Source organism: Chrysemys picta, chromosome 7, assembly GCF_011386835.1.
Source record: "Chrysemys picta bellii isolate R12L10 chromosome 7, ASM1138683v2, whole genome shotgun sequence".
Taxonomy (NCBI): Eukaryota; Metazoa; Chordata; order Testudines; family Emydidae; genus Chrysemys; species Chrysemys picta.
Genome location: NC_088797.1, coordinates 100,064,519 through 100,083,586, shown reverse-complemented (window position 1 = coordinate 100,083,586; position 19,068 = coordinate 100,064,519). Strand labels below are relative to the sequence as shown.

Here is a 19,068-nt window from a genome sequence, read left to right as displayed (position 1 = left end):
GTGCATTTGAGAAAACTAGCCACATATGACCATTAGAAACCAATCTCCTTCTATTTAACCATAGCAGAAATCATACTATTATTCTTACCATGTGTCTCAAACAACCATTCATTCTAGCTGTAATTCATTATAAAAAACCCACAAACATTGAAAAAAATAAGGAGACAAGTAGAGTATACCTTTTTACTTTATATATTAAAGGTTTAATCCTGCTCCCATTGGAGTAAATGGCAAAACTCTAACTTCAAAAGGAGTTAGTCTGGGTCCAAAGTTAGGATCTTACTAATTTTTACAATATCAGAATTAAAATTAAATATACCTTTTTAACTAACTTTTTATTGCTGTGTATTATCACTTAACCATTAAAGATTTGAATCTGTCTACAGAAAATAAATATCAATATCCTTTTTGTATTACTACATACTTCCTTACATGTATCAGTATTTCAAAAGAGTTAGAAACAATGCAAAGATAATGTAATATAATGGCAAAAGCATTCACTTTGTTAAAATCAAGCATTGATTTTAAAAGTGGCTAATGAATGGCATGACTGATATACAAAGTAAAATGTCATATTTGAATCAGGGCTAAAGGCGAGCTGAGCCTTTGATGAAATGCAAAGCCTTGATGTCTTTGGCATTATTAAGTTACCCTTCTCATTCTCAAAAAGAAGAACAGGAGGACTTGTGGCACCTTAGAGACTAACAAATTTATTAGAGCATAAGCTTTCGTGGACTATAGCCCATTTAAGTGGGCTATAGTCCACGAAAGCTTATGCTCTAATAAATTTGTTAGTCTCTAAGGTGCCACAAGTCCTCCTGTTCTTCTTTTTGCGGATACAGACTAACACGGCTGCTACTCTGAAACCTTCTCATTCTGAAGGTGTAAGTTGTGCTATTGATTGGTTGAGTTCCCTTGATTTCCAATTACACTTTCTTCCTTGACCCTTATACATTTGAATGTGCACAACTATATTAAAATGAAAGTGTTTAGTAGTTTACATGAGCAAACAGATGTTTGTAGTATTTACATAAATTACCCTGAAGGCCATAGATTTACGAAGCCAGCTATGACAGCGGAGAGTTTGGCCGACAATGTTTGCTATTAGAGTCTGTTCAGTCATAAGGGTCATAGAGACAACACTTATTCATTATGTCAGCCACACACCAAATGACAAGAATTCTCAAATGCTGGAAAATTTAACAGCAAGCAAGCTAGTAAAACTGCTTACTTTAATGCCAATAATTAAGAATTAGAATTGCAGAGTCACAGTCTGTTTTGCGTGACCCATAACTCTATTTCCATGCATTGAAGAGAGGAGAAAAAGGACAAAATTTCTCTCAAATTACTTATGAAAAACAGAAGAATAATGGTTTGATCATTGTGACATTTTCTGTATCTCCTTTCAGGATTACACAGCTACCATATTTCTTAGACAACGATGGACTGATGAACGACTTTGTTTTGAGGGTAATAAGAGTTTAAGCTTAGATGGTCGTCTTGTAGAAATGCTTTGGGTACCAGACACCTTCATAGTAGACTCAAAGAAATCTTTTCTTCATGATATCACTGTTGAAAATCGTCTAATAAGAATATATCCCAATGGAACAGTCCTTTATGCCATACGGTATGTATACTTCAAAAGCCATATTTACACATAACTTCTATTTACATTTTAAATTATTCAGATTAGCATGATTTGCTCTTAATCTGGTCCCAGTTTAGAAATTTTTCTGCTTGTAGACATCTAGTATACATATATTTTTGCAGTTCTATATAAATGCAGGTATTGTCTGGCTATACCGAAAGAAGGACAGGAGACATTTGACATGAGTTTAATCAGGCTGCAACTTTATTATTAGATGTCTGGGACTACTTGGCAGATAAAAGTGTACAGTGCAGGTAACATGTTTATTCTATGTAATTACCCAGGGGGCTTTTACTAGCTTCCTCTCTTTTTCCATCCAGGTCAGTAGTCATTAGGGGTCACCAAATGAAATTAATAGGCAGCAGGTTTAAAACAAACAAAAGGAAGTATTTTTTCCACACAATGCACAGTCAACCTGTGGAACTCCTTGCCAGAGGATGTTGTGAAGGCCAAGACTATAACCGGGTTCAAAAAAGAAATAGATAAATTCATGGAGGATAGGTCCATCAATGGCTATTAGCCAGGATGGGCAGGGATGGTGTCCCTAGCCTCTGTTTGCCAGAAGCTGGGAATAGGCGACAGGGGATGGATCACTTGATGATTACCTGTTCTGTTCATTTCCTCCGGCGAATTGGCCACTATTGGAAGACAGGATATTGAGCTAGATGAACCTTTGGTCTAACCCAGTATGGCCGTTCTTATGTCCCTTCAGCAAATCCATTGCTGGGACGTGACCATACCCAGGGGGGCTTCCACCAGCTCCCCCTCTTTTTCCATCCAGGCCCCTCCAGCAAATCCAATGCCCGGGACCTTACCATCTACCCCCCTCATAGGAGGGTTAAGGTAGGCTATTAGAATGGGGAATTGGCTCCCTGCCTTACCAAGCATAGGAGTCCCCAACGATCCCCCATTCATTCCTTTAATTAATACCTTTTTTTATGTCCTTTTCCAAGCCATTTATCCAGTTACTGTCAGGGACGGCTCTATGTTTTTTGCTGCCCCAAGCATGGCAGTCAGGCGGCCTTCGGCGGCACGCCTGCGGGCGATTTGCTGTTCACGCAGATTCGGTGGCGTTTCTGCGGGTGATCTGCTGGTCCCACGCCTTCGTCCTACCCGCCGCCGAATTGCCGCCGAAGTCACGGGACCGGCGAACCTCCCGCAGGCATGCCACTGAAGACTGCCTGTCTGCTGTCCTCACAGCAACCGGCAGGCTGCCCCCTGCGGCTTGCCGCCCCAGGCACGCACTTGCTGGGGCAGCAATTCGGCGGCGGGTAGGACAAAGGCACCTGACTGCCATGCAAGTCAGCCAAATATTTCTCCCTCCCTCCCATCCCGCAGCGTAAAGGGCAGGGCGGTCATTGGCACCAGCTGTATGTAGATATTAAATATCAATATTAAATCTTTGACATTGCAGAGGCCTTGAGCTTTGGTGCACCTTGGTCCCTCCTGTTCTTTGCCAGTGGTTCACAGTAGCTTAGTCTCCTGTGGATTATAGTATTTTGGTCTAATTTCAGTTGATGAAGTTAGTGCAGGGATGGCTCGGTGGTGTTCGTGACCTGTGTTATACAGGAGATCAGCCTATATTATCCGATGGTCACTTCTGGCCTCTAACTCTGATTCTATGAAAATAAAAGCCAATGCAATTAACATATTAACTAATTGATTTCTAAGTAGATCAGCTTGCTTAGATGTAGAGACTAAAGTCAGCAATTAGACCTTGGGCAACTCCAATCATTGCACATTACGAATTATTACAGGATATGGCCCATTACTTTTAGTTGTTGTTATTTTCCTATAGATACTTAGAAAGCAGAGATTTACATAACAAGTGTGAGATATTTTATTTATAGTTTGACCCTATCCTCAATTGTTCCTTGTTTACTTAAAGCATCAGTTACCTTCTCTTAGGCATATGTATTTGCCCACAAATATTAGTTGAAGAAAGTAGGACAACCCATTTCTTATTATAGTACATCCAATATTATGTATAGTTAATAACCATCTGCTTTCGGTTTTTAAAGGATAACTGCAACTGTTGCATGTAGTATGGATTTGACCAAATACCCTATGGACAAGCAGACATGTACCTTGCAACTGGAAAGCTGTAAGAGACTTTATTACTGCTACTTTTATATAGTTAGGACAATATTTGTGATCTATTTTAAGGGCTGCTAGATAATGTATAACATTATCAAAGAGGGCCAGGATTTACAAAGAAGACTAGTGAGAATTGGGTGACCAACTGCTACTGAATTTCAATGGGATTTGGGTGCCTCAATATTTTAGGATAATTTGAAAATCCAACCCCAGAACACTGAAACACTAAGGGCTTGTCTTCACTATGGGCTAAATCAGCGCTGCTGTGATCAATGCAGTGGCGTAGATTTAGCAGGTCTGGTGAAGACGTGATAAGTCAATGGGAGAGTGTCTCTTCTCGATAAAGCCTGGTGTGGACACCGCTGTAAATCGAGCTAAGCTACGTCAACTTAAGTTACATAATTTATGTAACCTTACTATCATAATTTAGATTGAATTACCTTCTCAGTGTAGACAAGGTCTAAGAATAAAGAGAAACATAAAAGACTATGAACCTGATCCTCCATTCCACCACATGCAGAACTCCATAGACTTAGTTCTGCAAGCAGATGATCTTTTCAGTAGAGCTGAGCAAAGGATCTGCAGTCACTATTTCATCAGTTTAGTTGCTTCTTTTTTTCTTTGCTACAGCCATCCTACAGTTCCCACATCAAATTTATCTGTGTGAATTGATCATGAGTAGTTTGTTGCGACTATTCAAGAATTGATATTCCAAACTCAATCTATTTTGATTAGCTAAGATTGGTCACTTATGTAACATGCTATTATTTCTGTTCCCTGATCAGACGAGTGTAACTCTTGTAATCAGAAAGATGATTTGAAACCTCTGGGGGTCTTGAATTTCTAAGGGAGAAGTAGCAGATAATCAGTCAGGGAATTTTAAATATTTAGGCACACAAGACATCCCTGAAGCATCATTCATAGAAAAAAAATAGGTTAGTATTAAGCTTATTGGCTGGGACAGAGGTCAAATTTAATTTTCTCTTTCACATTAAAGCAAAGTAATTGCATCTATAGTTCTATCGGTAAAGGCTGTGGACAGATCCTTGTGTGACTTCTTTAATGGTCTCCATGCCAGAGCCATGGGGATGGAAAGAGAGTCATCACTGGAAAGACTAAGATCTAAATGTTCAGTGCTTTGTATGAAGCAGTGTCCTATCCTACATTAAAATATACCACTTTACATGTGAGTACTTGCACAAGTGTAATATGTAATATCCATGAGTACTTGACTATGTAAGAATAAAACTAGTTTTCTACCACTATTCATGCAAGTAAAACTCAATTGAACAATTGTTCATTGAAAGTGAACACAAAAAGGGGCAAGAGCACAACTGAATCAAAGACTTCCAAATTTGAGGAAATACTTGTGGAATTTTTTTGCAGTATTTTCCCATTTTTACCATTTCTTTTCTGCAAAAGAACAGCACATCCCATATTCATTTTGCAAATTATTCTATGGGTAATTTCCATCAAGAAGATGCTGTGAAATTTAATATTATGTTGCCATTTAAGGGTTTTATCCTGCAAGGCTTACTCACACAAGAGAAAGATTCCCACTAAAGTCAGTGGAAGTATTATGGAGGCCACAATCAGAATGACTAGTTAGCAGTGATATTTTTTCTTAAAAAAAAAAAAAAAAAAAAAAAGGGACAGAGAGAACATATTGTTAAGTCAAAAACAGAATGATGTACTTACATCAACGACATTGCCTAATGAGTCGTTCAGCAGTTTCTGTAGTTCCCTCAGGAACTTAAAATGTATTTGACAAGGGGAAAAATAGAGGAATTCCCTGTCTAATTGAAAACTCAGATTTTTAGAATGATTCCATCTGTTATTTTAGACAACCCACAAGTATCTCCTGACTAAAGGGAAAACACAGTAATATAATCTAAACTGCTCCCATGGCATTCTTCTTTAGTTTCTGGAAAAATAGCCAAGAACACAGAGTGCGAATGAAAAAGATTATTATAAGCCTTTAGCAGTGGTAGTCACTTTTTTGTTAAAAGCACTTTAACAATTATGTTTTGGGGGTTACAGATCAATAGTGTTAGTTTTCCTATTGGATAAGCAACATTGACTTGCAGAAGAAGAATATTTTACTTCTCTAGATACTGTTCACTTGTAAATATGGTTGCTGGGTATTATACACATATATGACATGTATAGTATAAAGCAAATATTTGAACTAAAATAAAATGTTAGGAATTTTGGTTAAACTGTTATAAACATAAACACTTAAATTGCACTACAAGATAATGATTATATGAGGACATTGCTATAGTGGCTTATGTAACGAAACACCTTACCTTCATTTGTAATGTTGCTATTTAATTATAAGAGCTGATTGAAAAATGGTAACAAAAATATCAACAAGAACTTTTTTTTTGGATAGAAATCATAAATACTTCCAACCAGTTTTAATAATTTCACAATGAGAAATTTCTCAGTCACTTATCTCCCAGAAAATCAAGTTTCAATTGACTATGAAAGTATTAATTATTATTAATATTACTGCAGCATCTAGAAGCCTCAACCCCAATTAAGGTCTTGTTGTGTTACACACTGTACAGGCACATAGTAAGAGACAGACCTTGCCCCAAAGAGTTTACCATTTCAATCCTTATCGACACTGCAAGTATCCAATCACATTACTATGTTTCCACACAGGCCTCTATCTCACTTGCAAATAGTTATTAATCTTTTAGACCTACCTTTGAACAGATATTTCCTTTTTGAATTTGCTCTTCAACTTCTATTCACTGAAGGTCCTGCATTTATTCTTGAGAATCAGGGAAAAAACATAGACTCTGAGGAGAAAAGAAATCTACTTATGAGATTCTGAAAACCTTTAGGCCTGGAAAAGTTCCCGCAAAGACCTACTTATGTGATTAACTTTATGCATTGTGAGTATCCTATTAACTTTTTTAGGACTACTTACAGCGCATAAAGAACATGAGAAGTCTGCAGGATTGAGGCATTAGTATGGATGTAAAAGTTAGCTCCTCCCACTCAATGTCATTTAAAGAGACAAGAGAATACCAATTAAAAACCACTCAGTGGTTTTGTTCCTATCAGTTTCAAAGCTTTTGTCAATACAAACTTCCTCTAACATGCTGTCATATACAAAACTCATGCCCCACCTTAAGAATAACATTAGCGTGGGGAAACAATGTAATATTTCTATGCAAAATGTAATTTGCCTGATAGTCATGAAGGACCCCCTCCCTCCCAAAGTTCTTCATAAATGGTAATAGATACGATTAATATTTTGAATATATTTTGATACCAAAATATGCTTTAAATCTGTGAATTGCTCAGATAGAACTATTTACCTTTCCAAAAAAATGGGGACTATTAAAGAAAATAAAAGCCTTCTTTCTGTAGTGTGCTTGCTCACAACTTTCTCAGGCTTCAAGAATTGTTTTTATCCACTGCCAGTTCATAAAGTTAGATGAAACCTGGAATTATGAACATCTTCATTTCTGAAGTGACTCAAAGCTATTTTGGACATCAGTGTGAACGTCACTTTACAGTAAATTGGAATTGAGTTATTCCACAGGGCAGCAGAATGAGCAACAATGAGACAGTGTCTGTCAAATGCAAAAATGATCTATCTATGTAAACAAAAATAGATATTCAAATGCTTAATCTTAATACCTAGGTGTACATCAATATACTCTCAACTGGACCGTATATATTAATGTATAAACTGGCCACCCTCTAATTTAATGTAAAATACTCTTCAAAGGTGTTTTATCGATGTATAAGCCATGTACTGATTAATGTATACACAGCACAATTGCTGCTTGTTATATGATACTTCTCCCACCTTGGGTGCCAATCATCTATGCCAGTTAAGAGAAGCCTTCCCTAAAGCATGCACAACCAGTAGGCCTGTAAAGAAGTCTCCATGTTATAGCATATGTAGTTTATAAACTCTGCATTTCCAAGCTCCAGCAATTTTCCCTCTTCCTGTCGGACTTGATGGGCTTTGCCTTTAAATGTCTTGTACAACACATCCTTTTATTTGTCAGTTTATACCAGCTTTTATTTTTCTCCACCACCTATAGTATTTCTTTTGAGACCAGGCACTCAGATTAAATTTTCAAATTTTGTCATAAAATTGCATTATTTATAATCCAATTTTACTTTTTATACAAATGGCAAAGGATCATAGACAAACATGTTCTACACAAACTATTTATTATATTTAACAAAAATGTTCACTTGTTGGTTTGTCTATAATTACAGGGGGCTATAATATCAATGATGTCCAGTTTTACTGGACCAGAGGAAATGATTCAGTTCGAGGCTTGGAGACACTCCGGTTGGCACAATATACAGTAGAAGATCATTTTACTTCAGTATCTGAAGCACTCTATGAAACAGGTAGGAACTCCCTTTGAAAACTTTCCTCTTGAAGTTCAGAATATGGGGATGAAAATAGAACGGCGTGAAGGAACTAAACAATTTGCCTTTCTTTTAGTATTTGCAAAAATGAAAATCTCATCCAATTTCATTCATGTAAGCTATATGGCTTGTATGATATTCTTTAGGGAATTTGTAGCCTCTTAGAAAATGCACTCAACTGTTCAAATGTTTAGTTATTGGACTTCTGTGGTAACATCTCAGAAAGTCGCATACAATTTGAAGAAGCTAATTCCAGGCAAAGTTCTGCTCATGGAGCTCTTAGCTGAAGCTTATGTTGTATGCTATACAGAATACATGGGGAAGAGAGAAAAGGAGGAAAAGTGTTTAATGTAACAATGAGGTTGTAAAGTGAAACATTCACATGACAGGGAATTCTAAAAGATATGCATCTACATTTTCAAAAGCAACTAGTGATTTTGAGTGCTCAACTTAAGACACCTTAAATAATTTGGCCTCTGAAAATCAGATATCTTTCAGGTTTCTTTAATTGGGCAAGCGAAAAATCACTAGTCACTTCTGAAAACATAAACCAATATTTATCCCACAGTGTTAAAGTCTTGTACAACTTACAAGAAATGCAGACTTTGCCAGTAGGTCTTGTAAGTTAAACCACAGCTATTTGGTTTTGGCAGTTTCAGTCAAACCTTGATAAGCAGATCCCTGAATAAGCAAAACTGTGAGTTACCCTACCTAAGATATTTAGGGTACTATAATTATCATATAAGAAGTTCCATAGGACTTCTGCAACTCTGATTCATCATAGAACAAAACTGGGGAAAATATTTCTTTAGCTGTGAGATTTGACGTTTTGACTGTTATGGTGGCTGTTCTGGAGATGCCAAAGGATCTTTCAAAGGGAAGAAGAGCTATCAAACATGCTTTATCCTCCTTGAGTTATTCGATGACTCTTCTTTGCTCCTATTTTATGATACATATTAAATACTATTTGTCTTATGCACAACCTACCATGCCAACCATAAGGATTTTCTTTATGTAAGGCCTCCTAATGCACTCATTTACATTGTAATTCAGGACTCTGGTGTATGCTTTCCTGACCCTCAGTTGCACACAAATTGCAACTTCTTTCCTCTACTGCATTGTTGGGATTTTATTCTTGAATAACACAGCACAGAAGGAAACACTATGATCTAACCTGAAATATTAACTCAGGTTAAAGCATCACAGTCCTCTAAATGGATATAAAAATACAGATGAAACACAGAATGAAACTCATGATCACAAAGAGTCTTGCTACTTATATAACTGGCATCTGTTTCTCTTCCTCCCTTCCACAGCCCATAGCTAAACCACATCAGGTTCAGTCAAAGGAGAATAATCTTTTAGTGCTGTTCTGCCCAGAAGCGAAGCAGGACCTGCTCACCATTCAAAAAAATAAAATAAAATAATCTGTTTAATACTTACCACCTTCCCCTATCGCATGTAGGGAGGATCCAAACTGTATCAGAAGAGCAAAATGGATTCTATTGTTTTTCCTCAAATGGAATAGGGGCAGTTTCCCACTTAAGTGAAATGCAGGTAGAGGCACAGTCACATCTCTTGTGGACCCTCTCCCCCTGGTTTCAGGGCTAGCTGTAAAACATTAAACACATTTGCAAAGTCAAAGTCTATTTTACTTAACTTTAACAAATACAGCTTAAATTTATTAGAATTTCCCATACCTAATTGTACTTGGGATTCTTCTGTTTAAGAACACAGCATTGTTCTGCTGTGCAGTACATTTCTAACAGCAAAGCTGATGAAATAATACCATAACCCTCTTAATTCTCTTTTAAGCCTTTATGAATATGGTGTTATATACAGAGGCTGTTCAGTTTTCCTACAATGTTTCATGGAAGCACTGCAATGTATTCTCTATCCTCTATGAAAAAAATTAGACGCAAAAAGAATTATTGTAGATGCATATATACAGTATTAATAAAAAGAGCACACAGAAACCAAAGTTAATAATTGTTTAGCTTTTTACAAACATATATTTGAAAGTATCTTATAAATATTATTTTTGCCTTAAAAGCTTCTGTGAGACTAGGCAAAAAGCAATGTATAATTCTTCTTACAAATGATAAACTGAGACAGTCATTGGCAAAGCTGAGATTAGAATCTTGCAGTTAAGGAGGAGATAAATCTATAAGCCTGTCACACAAAAAGCTTTCCCCAAGAGAAGGAAAAAGGGTGGCAAAATATGAAGTGTCAGAAAACAATTTGTACATCAAGCAACAAAAGCAAATTACATAAACCAGTCCAAGAGCACGTTAATAGCATTGCCGCTTCTTTTCATTTTTGTCTGAGTAGAGTGTAGCTTAATTTTGGAAATAGGAAAATTCTGAGCTACAGTCACTTACTAGATTTTTGGTCAATACTTAGCTTAACTAAAGTCCCCAATCTGCAAACATGCACATACTTACCTTTAAGGATGTGAATAGGCTCACTGAGTTCTGTGAGCATCCTCATGTGAGTAAAGTTAAGCATGTGTGGAAATGTTTGCCAGATCAGACCTGAAGGGTGGATTTATATTTCTAGCCTTTTTAACATAATCTAGTTTTATTATTCTAATTTAGATAGTGTATTCTTTTAATTGACTAGAGACATTTCTTACATTCACAGAATAACAAACAAGGGCATAGAAGAGAATGCTAGCTGGATACCTTCTGTACCCATATACCAGCTGTCCTTCCTCATCTAGAAAACACAAGGAATGAAATTGTAAAATGTAAAATTGTTTAAAACTATAGTAGAGATATTTGAAGCTGGTGAAGAAATCCAATTCTGCTTTAAAATGTTAAGATAGGTACATCTGAAATTTCACATAAGTACCATGTTCAGCTATCATTAGCTGGTTTGGGTGGGGAGATGGGATGTTGAGGGTTAGGATGCACAAGCACGTGTTTAATAGAATATTCACACAAATCTACATCAGTTACGGACTACAGCCGGTTGCACCTACAGAATCAGCCCAGGAGTCTGTACCTGGTCCTGCAATCCTAACATCCAATGCCCCACATATGAACAGGGCAGAAGGCAAAGCTGAGGCATTGGTGGCCACAGGGGAAGCAACAGTTATTAGGTCTCTCCACTGAGTGAGCTAGATGTGTGCTCTCTCCCATTGCTGTTGCTGTTCTCACTTTGACTAACCACTGAAAGAGTGAATGCTCTTGTTGCTCCATTGGAGATACAGGCCCATGCCACTGCTATGAAGAGGATGATGTCTTTCAGATGGCAGTATAGGTGTCTGGGGTTGCCCAGGAGGAGGAAGTCAACGTGGGGAAAGCCAGGCTCTTTTTAACCTGGACCTTAGTATTTCCACACTATACTGCTTCTTATGATCCAGTAGATTGCCTACTAAAGAAAGAACTTTGTAAAAGATCCATGCAGATCTCAACAACAGCACAGTTAAACTATATGTGAAAGCATCTTGCAACCATACCTCAGCATAGCCAAACCACATATGTAATGATTTTGGGGGGAAAAGTCAAAGGCCTCCACTTTCCATTGTCCATTAACTTAGGGTGGCTTCAACATTGAGTGCTCGGCCTGAGACACATAGGGCCTAACTTTACAGATGGGCTGACCACCTACAATTCCAATGGGCTTCAATAGGAAATATAGATGCTCAGCACGTCTGAAAAGCAGGGCCTGTGTGTCTCAGGCTGGGCAGACATCCAAAGTGAGTGGATATGTTTGAAAATGTAGACCACAGTGTATTCAGTATTCCTCTCAAAACGGAACTCCAAAGTAACAATGTCTAGATAAACAGGAGCTGTATTTCTCTACAATTATGTTCTTTGGTTTGGAATGAAAATCATCATTGAGTCTACTTGGTGCAGAGAGGCAGTGCAGAACTTTTGGTAGGTACTATTTAAGGCCAGAGAGGGTCTCTGGGGAACTATGGATAGAGTGGCAGTGGATGGCATAGGCGGAGGGAAGTCTCTGGACTTATTACATGCCTTGCAGGGGGGAAGTACAACAAACACACACTCACTGTTAAATGAGAGGCTTGAGAGCAGATCCATGTATTATGCACATCAAAAGGACCAGAAACTCTGCATAGGAGATACAGAGCAGTAGTGATTGCTATTCTGGACAATAGCTGGAACAACAGCCATAGAGGAGCTGCACTGCAGTCCCACAACCCAGTAGCCAGGAAGAGGAATGGAGAAACTACTCCTTCTCCAATTTCATTTATTCAAGAAGGGTGATCTTCATTCTAAACAGTAATAGCACATTTTGGTCATATACTGCAAGGTACAATTTTCTGTAGTCAGCTATGTTTGAGGCACCCTTTCAAATGTTATTTAACTCTTCTCCTTGTGCCCTCATTTAAGCAAAAAGCAACACCTTATAAGGCACAAGAGGAGAAACAAGGGATGCATGGCTAAAGCCATATTAATGCCTTTGTGCAGGATGTACACCATACATCTTAACTGACACCCAAGGGGTTAGTATACATATTTCATGGGGGAGAGCAGATTGTGCTCTTTGTGCCTGAATGCACACTTCTTTGTGGAATTGCATGGGATAACAAAAGTGCATCTTATATAAAGAGCTCTGTGTAGCACTTTATCTAGAGTAAATTTCACCAGAAAGAATACAGGAAATAGCCATGGGTCAAATGCTCCCCTCCACTTACACTGAGCAGAAATGAGAAAGGGAATGCAGAAAGCTAAGAGCAGCATACCTGCAGTATGGTTCCCTCTACAAGCTCCTCCCACTGCCACTGATTGTTGGGGCCAGAGATGTAGGAGAAGTTGTTCTATGTGGCAGGTCCTCATCAGCCAGAAGTACATACAGTAAGGATTTCAGTTATAGACCAGAACGTTATTATACAATTGGATATACGGGATGATTATCAACTGCCAAAGATAAATGTTTTAGCTTGAGAAGGAAACCTGTTTATTTAATCTTAGGTATATTTCTCATGTGGTGCAGTGACATTCCATATTGATAAAACCATGGTTATGATAGTGATGTCTGTTTGAAGAATCAGAATCACTGTTGGAGACTAGTGTATGGCTTTGGACTCCAAAAGCCAAATTCAGAGACAAATTATAAAATGGGGTAAGCCAGATCTCCTTACACTCAGACTTCCTTAGACTTTACACCTGCTTTACCTTTGCATAGGGGAGTCTATATTGGTATATGCCACTGAGCCAGAAAAGGCATATGCTATGTTGAGTGAGAACCATTTTTACTTACACCTTCTGGTCCTCACTGTGTATGTTACACCCGTTTATTTTCAGGTAACAGTATTATGCATGTAAGTATATGCAAGGTATCTAAATAAGTATGGGGAACTCAAATAATGTAAGGGAGTCTAAGACTCTGTTTTCACTACATACTTGAATTACTCCTCTCGAGTTAGCCTGGCTTGAGGGAGAGCCTCTACAAAATAACACTTGATTTGCACAGAGTGATTGCTATCAGCTGACAAATTGTGCTACCTTAAGCTTTACCTTCTGCCCCCTCTCAGGCCAGATAATTCAAGTACCCACAACTCTTGAGTTACGGGTTTGTGGGTATGGACAGAACTCAAGTTAGGGACAACACTCAAATAGCTCTAGTTAACTCTGCTGTGAAGACAACACCACTACTATATCTCATATCTCCTCCTTTCAGTTACACAGGAGAGCAGTTTTATTAGATTGCCTAATACTATACTTTCCATTATAGAAGATTCTTCTGACCTTTTTTGTAAAGCTGTGTCACCTCCATTGTTTCCTTGTATGCAGCAGATCTTTGAAATTTGGCAGGGAGAAAGCCCTCAGACTAGAGGAGTGCCTTTTCTCGGTGCCATGAAATGCCATGCAGGTTAACTGAGGGTACGTTTACACTGTGAGTGGCAGTGAGTTTCAGAGCCCAGGATGACAGACCCAGGCTTGTTCTGCAGCACTAAAAATAGCTGTGTCGACATGCAGCTCAGGCTAGAGCTTGGGTTCTGAAGCCCAGGGATGGGGTGGGTCTTCAGAACCTGAGCTCCAGCCTGAGCCACGATTGTCTACCCAGCTATTTTTAGTGCCGCAGCAGAAGCCCAAGTCTGTTGACCTGGGTATTGAGGCTTGCTGTGTAGACTATTCTGAGTTATAAACTGTTAAACTCTCCACTTCCCCCTTTTTTTTGCTTGCATTGCTCAAGACATGCTGGCACCATGACAAAACCCAACAACCTGGACATGCGAAGGCTGAGCCCATGCTACCACAAAAGCAGCAGCACACTCTGCACTGGGAATGACAGGAGCGGCCAGGCATGGTAGTTGTTTGTGAGGGACATGGTCTCTCCACCAGTACCATCCCCCTTCCTGGACTTCTGCATATGGGCGCAGAGGCCCCCACCACCTCTAGGGTCACAAAATAGGGCACAAACTCCTGGTGTCCTGGAGGAGAGACCATTCAGTCTCAGCCTGTAGTGCCAGTGTCCCATCCCCTACAGTCTAGAACAGCAGCATTCCCCTGCTGTCAGCTAATACCATTAGTTCTGTAGCTCAAGCTGTGCTGCAGTGTTGAAGTTGCAGGAGTCAAACTCTTCTGATGATGGGCGGGGGGGATTGTTACAGTTGTACATAACAGAATTTGTGTTTAGCTTTTTCCTTTTAAAAATAACCTAGGAAATTGCATGCAAAACTTTTTAGAAGAATGTTATATAGGTTGCAAAATCAAGTTAGAAAATGCCAAATTTACAGTTGCCTGCACAACTGTAATGCTTTATTTTACAGTGTGTCATTACAGCATCGCACAGCATTTTCCCCCAGCACCTTTGCCTCGTTTATTGCACAACATGGATGAAGAAAGGGGCAGAATTAGTGTTGCGTGGGAAACCATAAATTTGACATTTTTAAACTTTTGAATGCTTGACTTCGGCCTGATCTACACTTGAAAATTTTACTGGCATAATTCTTTTGGTTAAGGAAGTGATTTTTTAAAGATATGTAGTTATATTGGCAAAAACCCTACTACAAGTGCAGTTATATCGGTATAAAGGAGATTTATGTCAGTACAGTTTTCCTTTCCCTGTGAGAATAGCTACTACCTGTATAAATCTCCTGTTGTACTATATAACTGACCCCATTAAAGAGTCTGAACGCTCAACTATACCGGTATAGTTAAAACGTTACAACTTTCGAATGTAGCCAAGCTCTTTGTAACCTTAATAACTTTCTTTAGACTAGTTTTATGTATGTAATTTTAAAAATATTGTAAACATTTAAATGTAAGCAGCCATATTCTAGTCTGGTAGCAATAAGACAGACCTGCATGTGCATTCGTAGGCTGTGGTTGCACTTCACACTGTTAAAAAGTCCTGTCAACCTCATACTTCACAATGCACCTCAGGGATGCACAAATAGCCTATTAATGCAGATATTGCTGTTGTGGCTTACCGCTAAAGTGCATCCATATTTATAAAGCACAGTCATGACTCATGGCACACAATATTAGAAACAAGCACGTAACTTCACTTAGTCAAATAAAAATAGCTCATGCCAACTGACCACAGTGAATACCTGAATTTGACCCTTTCATTGATATTCTGGTAGAACTAGTAATCACAGAGTTTGGAAAAATTTGAATTTTTAAAAGTTAAAGATTATCATCTTTTTGTAACCTTCAAAATAAAGTTTGTACTGAACATTAATTGTAGTTCCAGTTATATTAATAAAAATCAGATTTTTTCTTTATTTTCATGCATTATAGCCTAGAGGGAACATAAGGTAAAAGCAAATTCACAGCCTGAACTTTAATTGCACATACGTACAAAAGCTCACTTAGGAATCTGGGACTATGAAGGACCAAATACATACTTAGCATAAGGGTGTGTAATTCCACTACTTATGCCAAGTCTGCATTTGGCTCCAAGATTCAGATCCTTGTGCAAATCATAGAAACATAGGACTGGAAGGGACCGCAAGAGCTCTTCTAGTGGAGTCCCCAGCACTCAATGCAGGACTAAGAATTATCTAGACCATCCCTGACAGGTGTTTGCCTAACCTGCTCTTAAAAATCTCCAATGATGGAGATTCCACAACCCCCCTTAGCAATTTGTTCCAGTGCTTAACTACCCTGACAGTTAGGAAGTTTTTCCTAATGTCCTTGCTGCAATTTTAGCCCATTATTCTTGTCCTATTCTCAGAGGTTAAAGAGAACAATTTTTCTCCCTCCTTGTAACAACCTTTTATATACTTCAAAACTGTTATCCTGTCCCCCCTCATTCTTCTCTTCTCCAGATCAGAAAAATCCAATTTTTTCAATGTTCCTTCATAGGTCATGTTTTCTAGATCTTTAATAATTTTTGTTGCTCTTCTCTGGACTTTCTCCAATTTGCCCACATCTTTCCTGAAATGTGGCACTCAGAACGAGACACAAAATCAGTTGAGGCCTAATCAGCTCAGAGTAGAGCAAAATAATTATTTCTTGTGTCTTGCTTACCACACTTCTGCTAATACATCCCAGAATGATGTTTGCTTTTTTTGCAACAATGTTACACTGCTGACTCATATTTAGATTGTGATCCACTATAACCCCCAGATCCCTTTCCACTGTACTCCTTCCTAGGCAGTCATTTCCCATTTTGTATGAGTGCAACTGATTGTTCCTTCCTAAGTGGAATAGTTTGCATTTCATTCTATTTACTTCAGACCATTTCTCCAGTTTGTCCAGATCATTCTGAATTTTAATCCTATCCTCCAAAGCACTTGCAACTCCTCCCATCTTGGGGGGTTTGTAAGTGTACTTTGTATGACATTATCTAAATCATTGATGAAAATATTGAACAGAACTGGACCCAGAACTGATCCCTGTGGGACCCCACTTGATATATGCCCTTCCAGCTTGACCATGAAACTCTGATAACTACTCTCTGGGAATGGTTTTCCAACCAGTAATGCACCCACCTTATAGTAGTTCCATCTAGGTTGTATTTCCCTAGTTTGTTTATGAGAAGGTCATGCCAGACAATATAAAAAGCCTTACTTTTTATAGTCAAGATATATCACATCTTCCACTCCCCGTCCCCATCCACAAGACTTGTTACTCTGTCAAAAAAAATTAGGTTGGTTTGACATGATTTGTTCTTGACAAATACATGCTGACTGTTATTTATTGCCTTATTATCTTCAAGATGTCTGGAAATGGATTGCTTAATTATTTGCTCCATTATCTTTTCGGGTACTGAAGTTCGGCTGACTGGTCTGTAATTTCCTGGGTTGTCCTTATTCCCCTTTTTTAAGATGGGCACTATATTTACCCTTTTCCAGTCCCCTGGAATCTTACCCGTCTTCCATGTCTTTTCAAAGATAATCGCTAATGGCTCAGATATCTCCTCAGTCAGCTCCTTGAGTATTCTAGGATGTATTTCATCAGGCCCTGGTGACACAAACATTTAACTTAAGTAATTTTTTACTTGATCTTTCCCTATTTTAGCCTCTGATCCTACCTCATTTTCACTGCCGTTCATTAAGTTAGATGTCCAATTGCTACTAATTTTTTTGTTGAAAACTGAAACAAAAAACTCATTTAGCACTTCTGCCATTTCCACATTTTCTGTTACTGTTCCCCCCCCCACACACACACCCTACCCTGTCCTTGGTCTTCCTCTTGTTTCTAATGTATTTGTAGAATATAAATATTACCCTTTATGTCTCTAGCTAGTTTAATCTCATTTTTTGCTGGATAGATGAGCTAATTGACCGATTGGGAAAAGCATGACTTTTGTCCTGACCAAAGGTTATCGGCAAATCCCCCTGGCCAATGCAAAGAGAAGACGTCCTTTTCAACACCAGAGGGACTGTATCAGTACACTGTCCTCCCTTATGGTTTACATGGGGCTCCTGCAACTTTCCAACGACTCATGGACAAGCTGTTGCATCCACATGGCAAGTATGCGGCTGCCTATCTTGACAATGTCATTATACATAGCCCAGACTGGGAGATGCACTTCGAGAAGGTGGAAGCAGTCCTGGACACCCTGAGGAAGGCGGAGCTGACTGCAAATCCCTCCAAATGCACAATTGGGCTAGCAGAAGTCAAATACCTTGGGTATATAGTGGGGAGGGGCATGGTGAAGCCCCAACTGAACAAGTTAGAGGCAATACAGAATTGGCCCCAACCAGTCCAGAAGAAACAGGTCAGAGCATTCCTGGGACTAGTTGGATATTATAGGCGGTTCATCCCCCACTTTGCTACCAGGGCATGCCTGTTAACAGACCTAACAAAAGTTCGTGGCCCAGACATAGTAAGATGGACCAGCATGGCCGAGGAGGCTTTTGCAGATCTGCAGACTGCCCTCTGCACTGACCCAGTGCTGGTAGCTTCAGACTGGGAGAAAGAGTTTATCTTGCAAACCGATGCCTATGGGTCGGAGAAGAAGAACACCCAGTCCTATTCCTCAGTAGGAAACTCCTGCCCAGGGAACATAAATATGCTGTAGTAGAGAAGGAATGCCTGGCGGTAAAGTGGGCCATAGAAAGCCTACGCTACTACCTACTCAGACAAAGGTTTACCCTCGTCACGGACCATGCCCCTCTGAAGTGGATGCACCAAAACAAAGAAAGAAATGCAAGAGTGACAAGGCGGTTCCTGTCGCTACAACCCTTCTCCTTCAGCGTGCAACATAGGTCCGGAATCAAGCATGGCAACGCTGATAGCCTGTCAAGGATGCACTGTTTGCCAACCCAAGTAGCCCAACCCCGTAGTGTTGAATGGGGAGGGGGTGGGGGGATATGTGATAAACTCAAGACAGACAGCTGCAAGGTGTCTGTGTGGGGGAATAGAAAACAGTCCCAGAAGGTTAAAATGCCCTCCTCCCTATCAACTGAGAAGGGGTGACTACAGGTCAATCAGGTTCAGCTGAGAAGGGGTTACCAGAGATCAATTAGGATCAGCTGA

General features: G+C 39.1%; 1 protein-coding gene across 1 annotated transcript in view; it reads left to right on the top strand.

Annotated features, from left to right (window-relative positions):
- Window positions 1-19,068, top strand: part of LOC101942495 (gamma-aminobutyric acid receptor subunit pi-like) — a 67,287-nt gene that overhangs the window by 40,243 nt on the left and 7,976 nt on the right. The window contains exons 5-7 of the mRNA XM_005305332.4: window positions 1,410-1,627; window positions 3,670-3,752; window positions 8,000-8,137. Coding sequence (XP_005305389.2) covers window positions 1,410-1,627; window positions 3,670-3,752; window positions 8,000-8,137 — 439 coding nt within the window. The remainder of the gene's footprint in view (window positions 1-1,409; window positions 1,628-3,669; window positions 3,753-7,999; window positions 8,138-19,068) is intronic.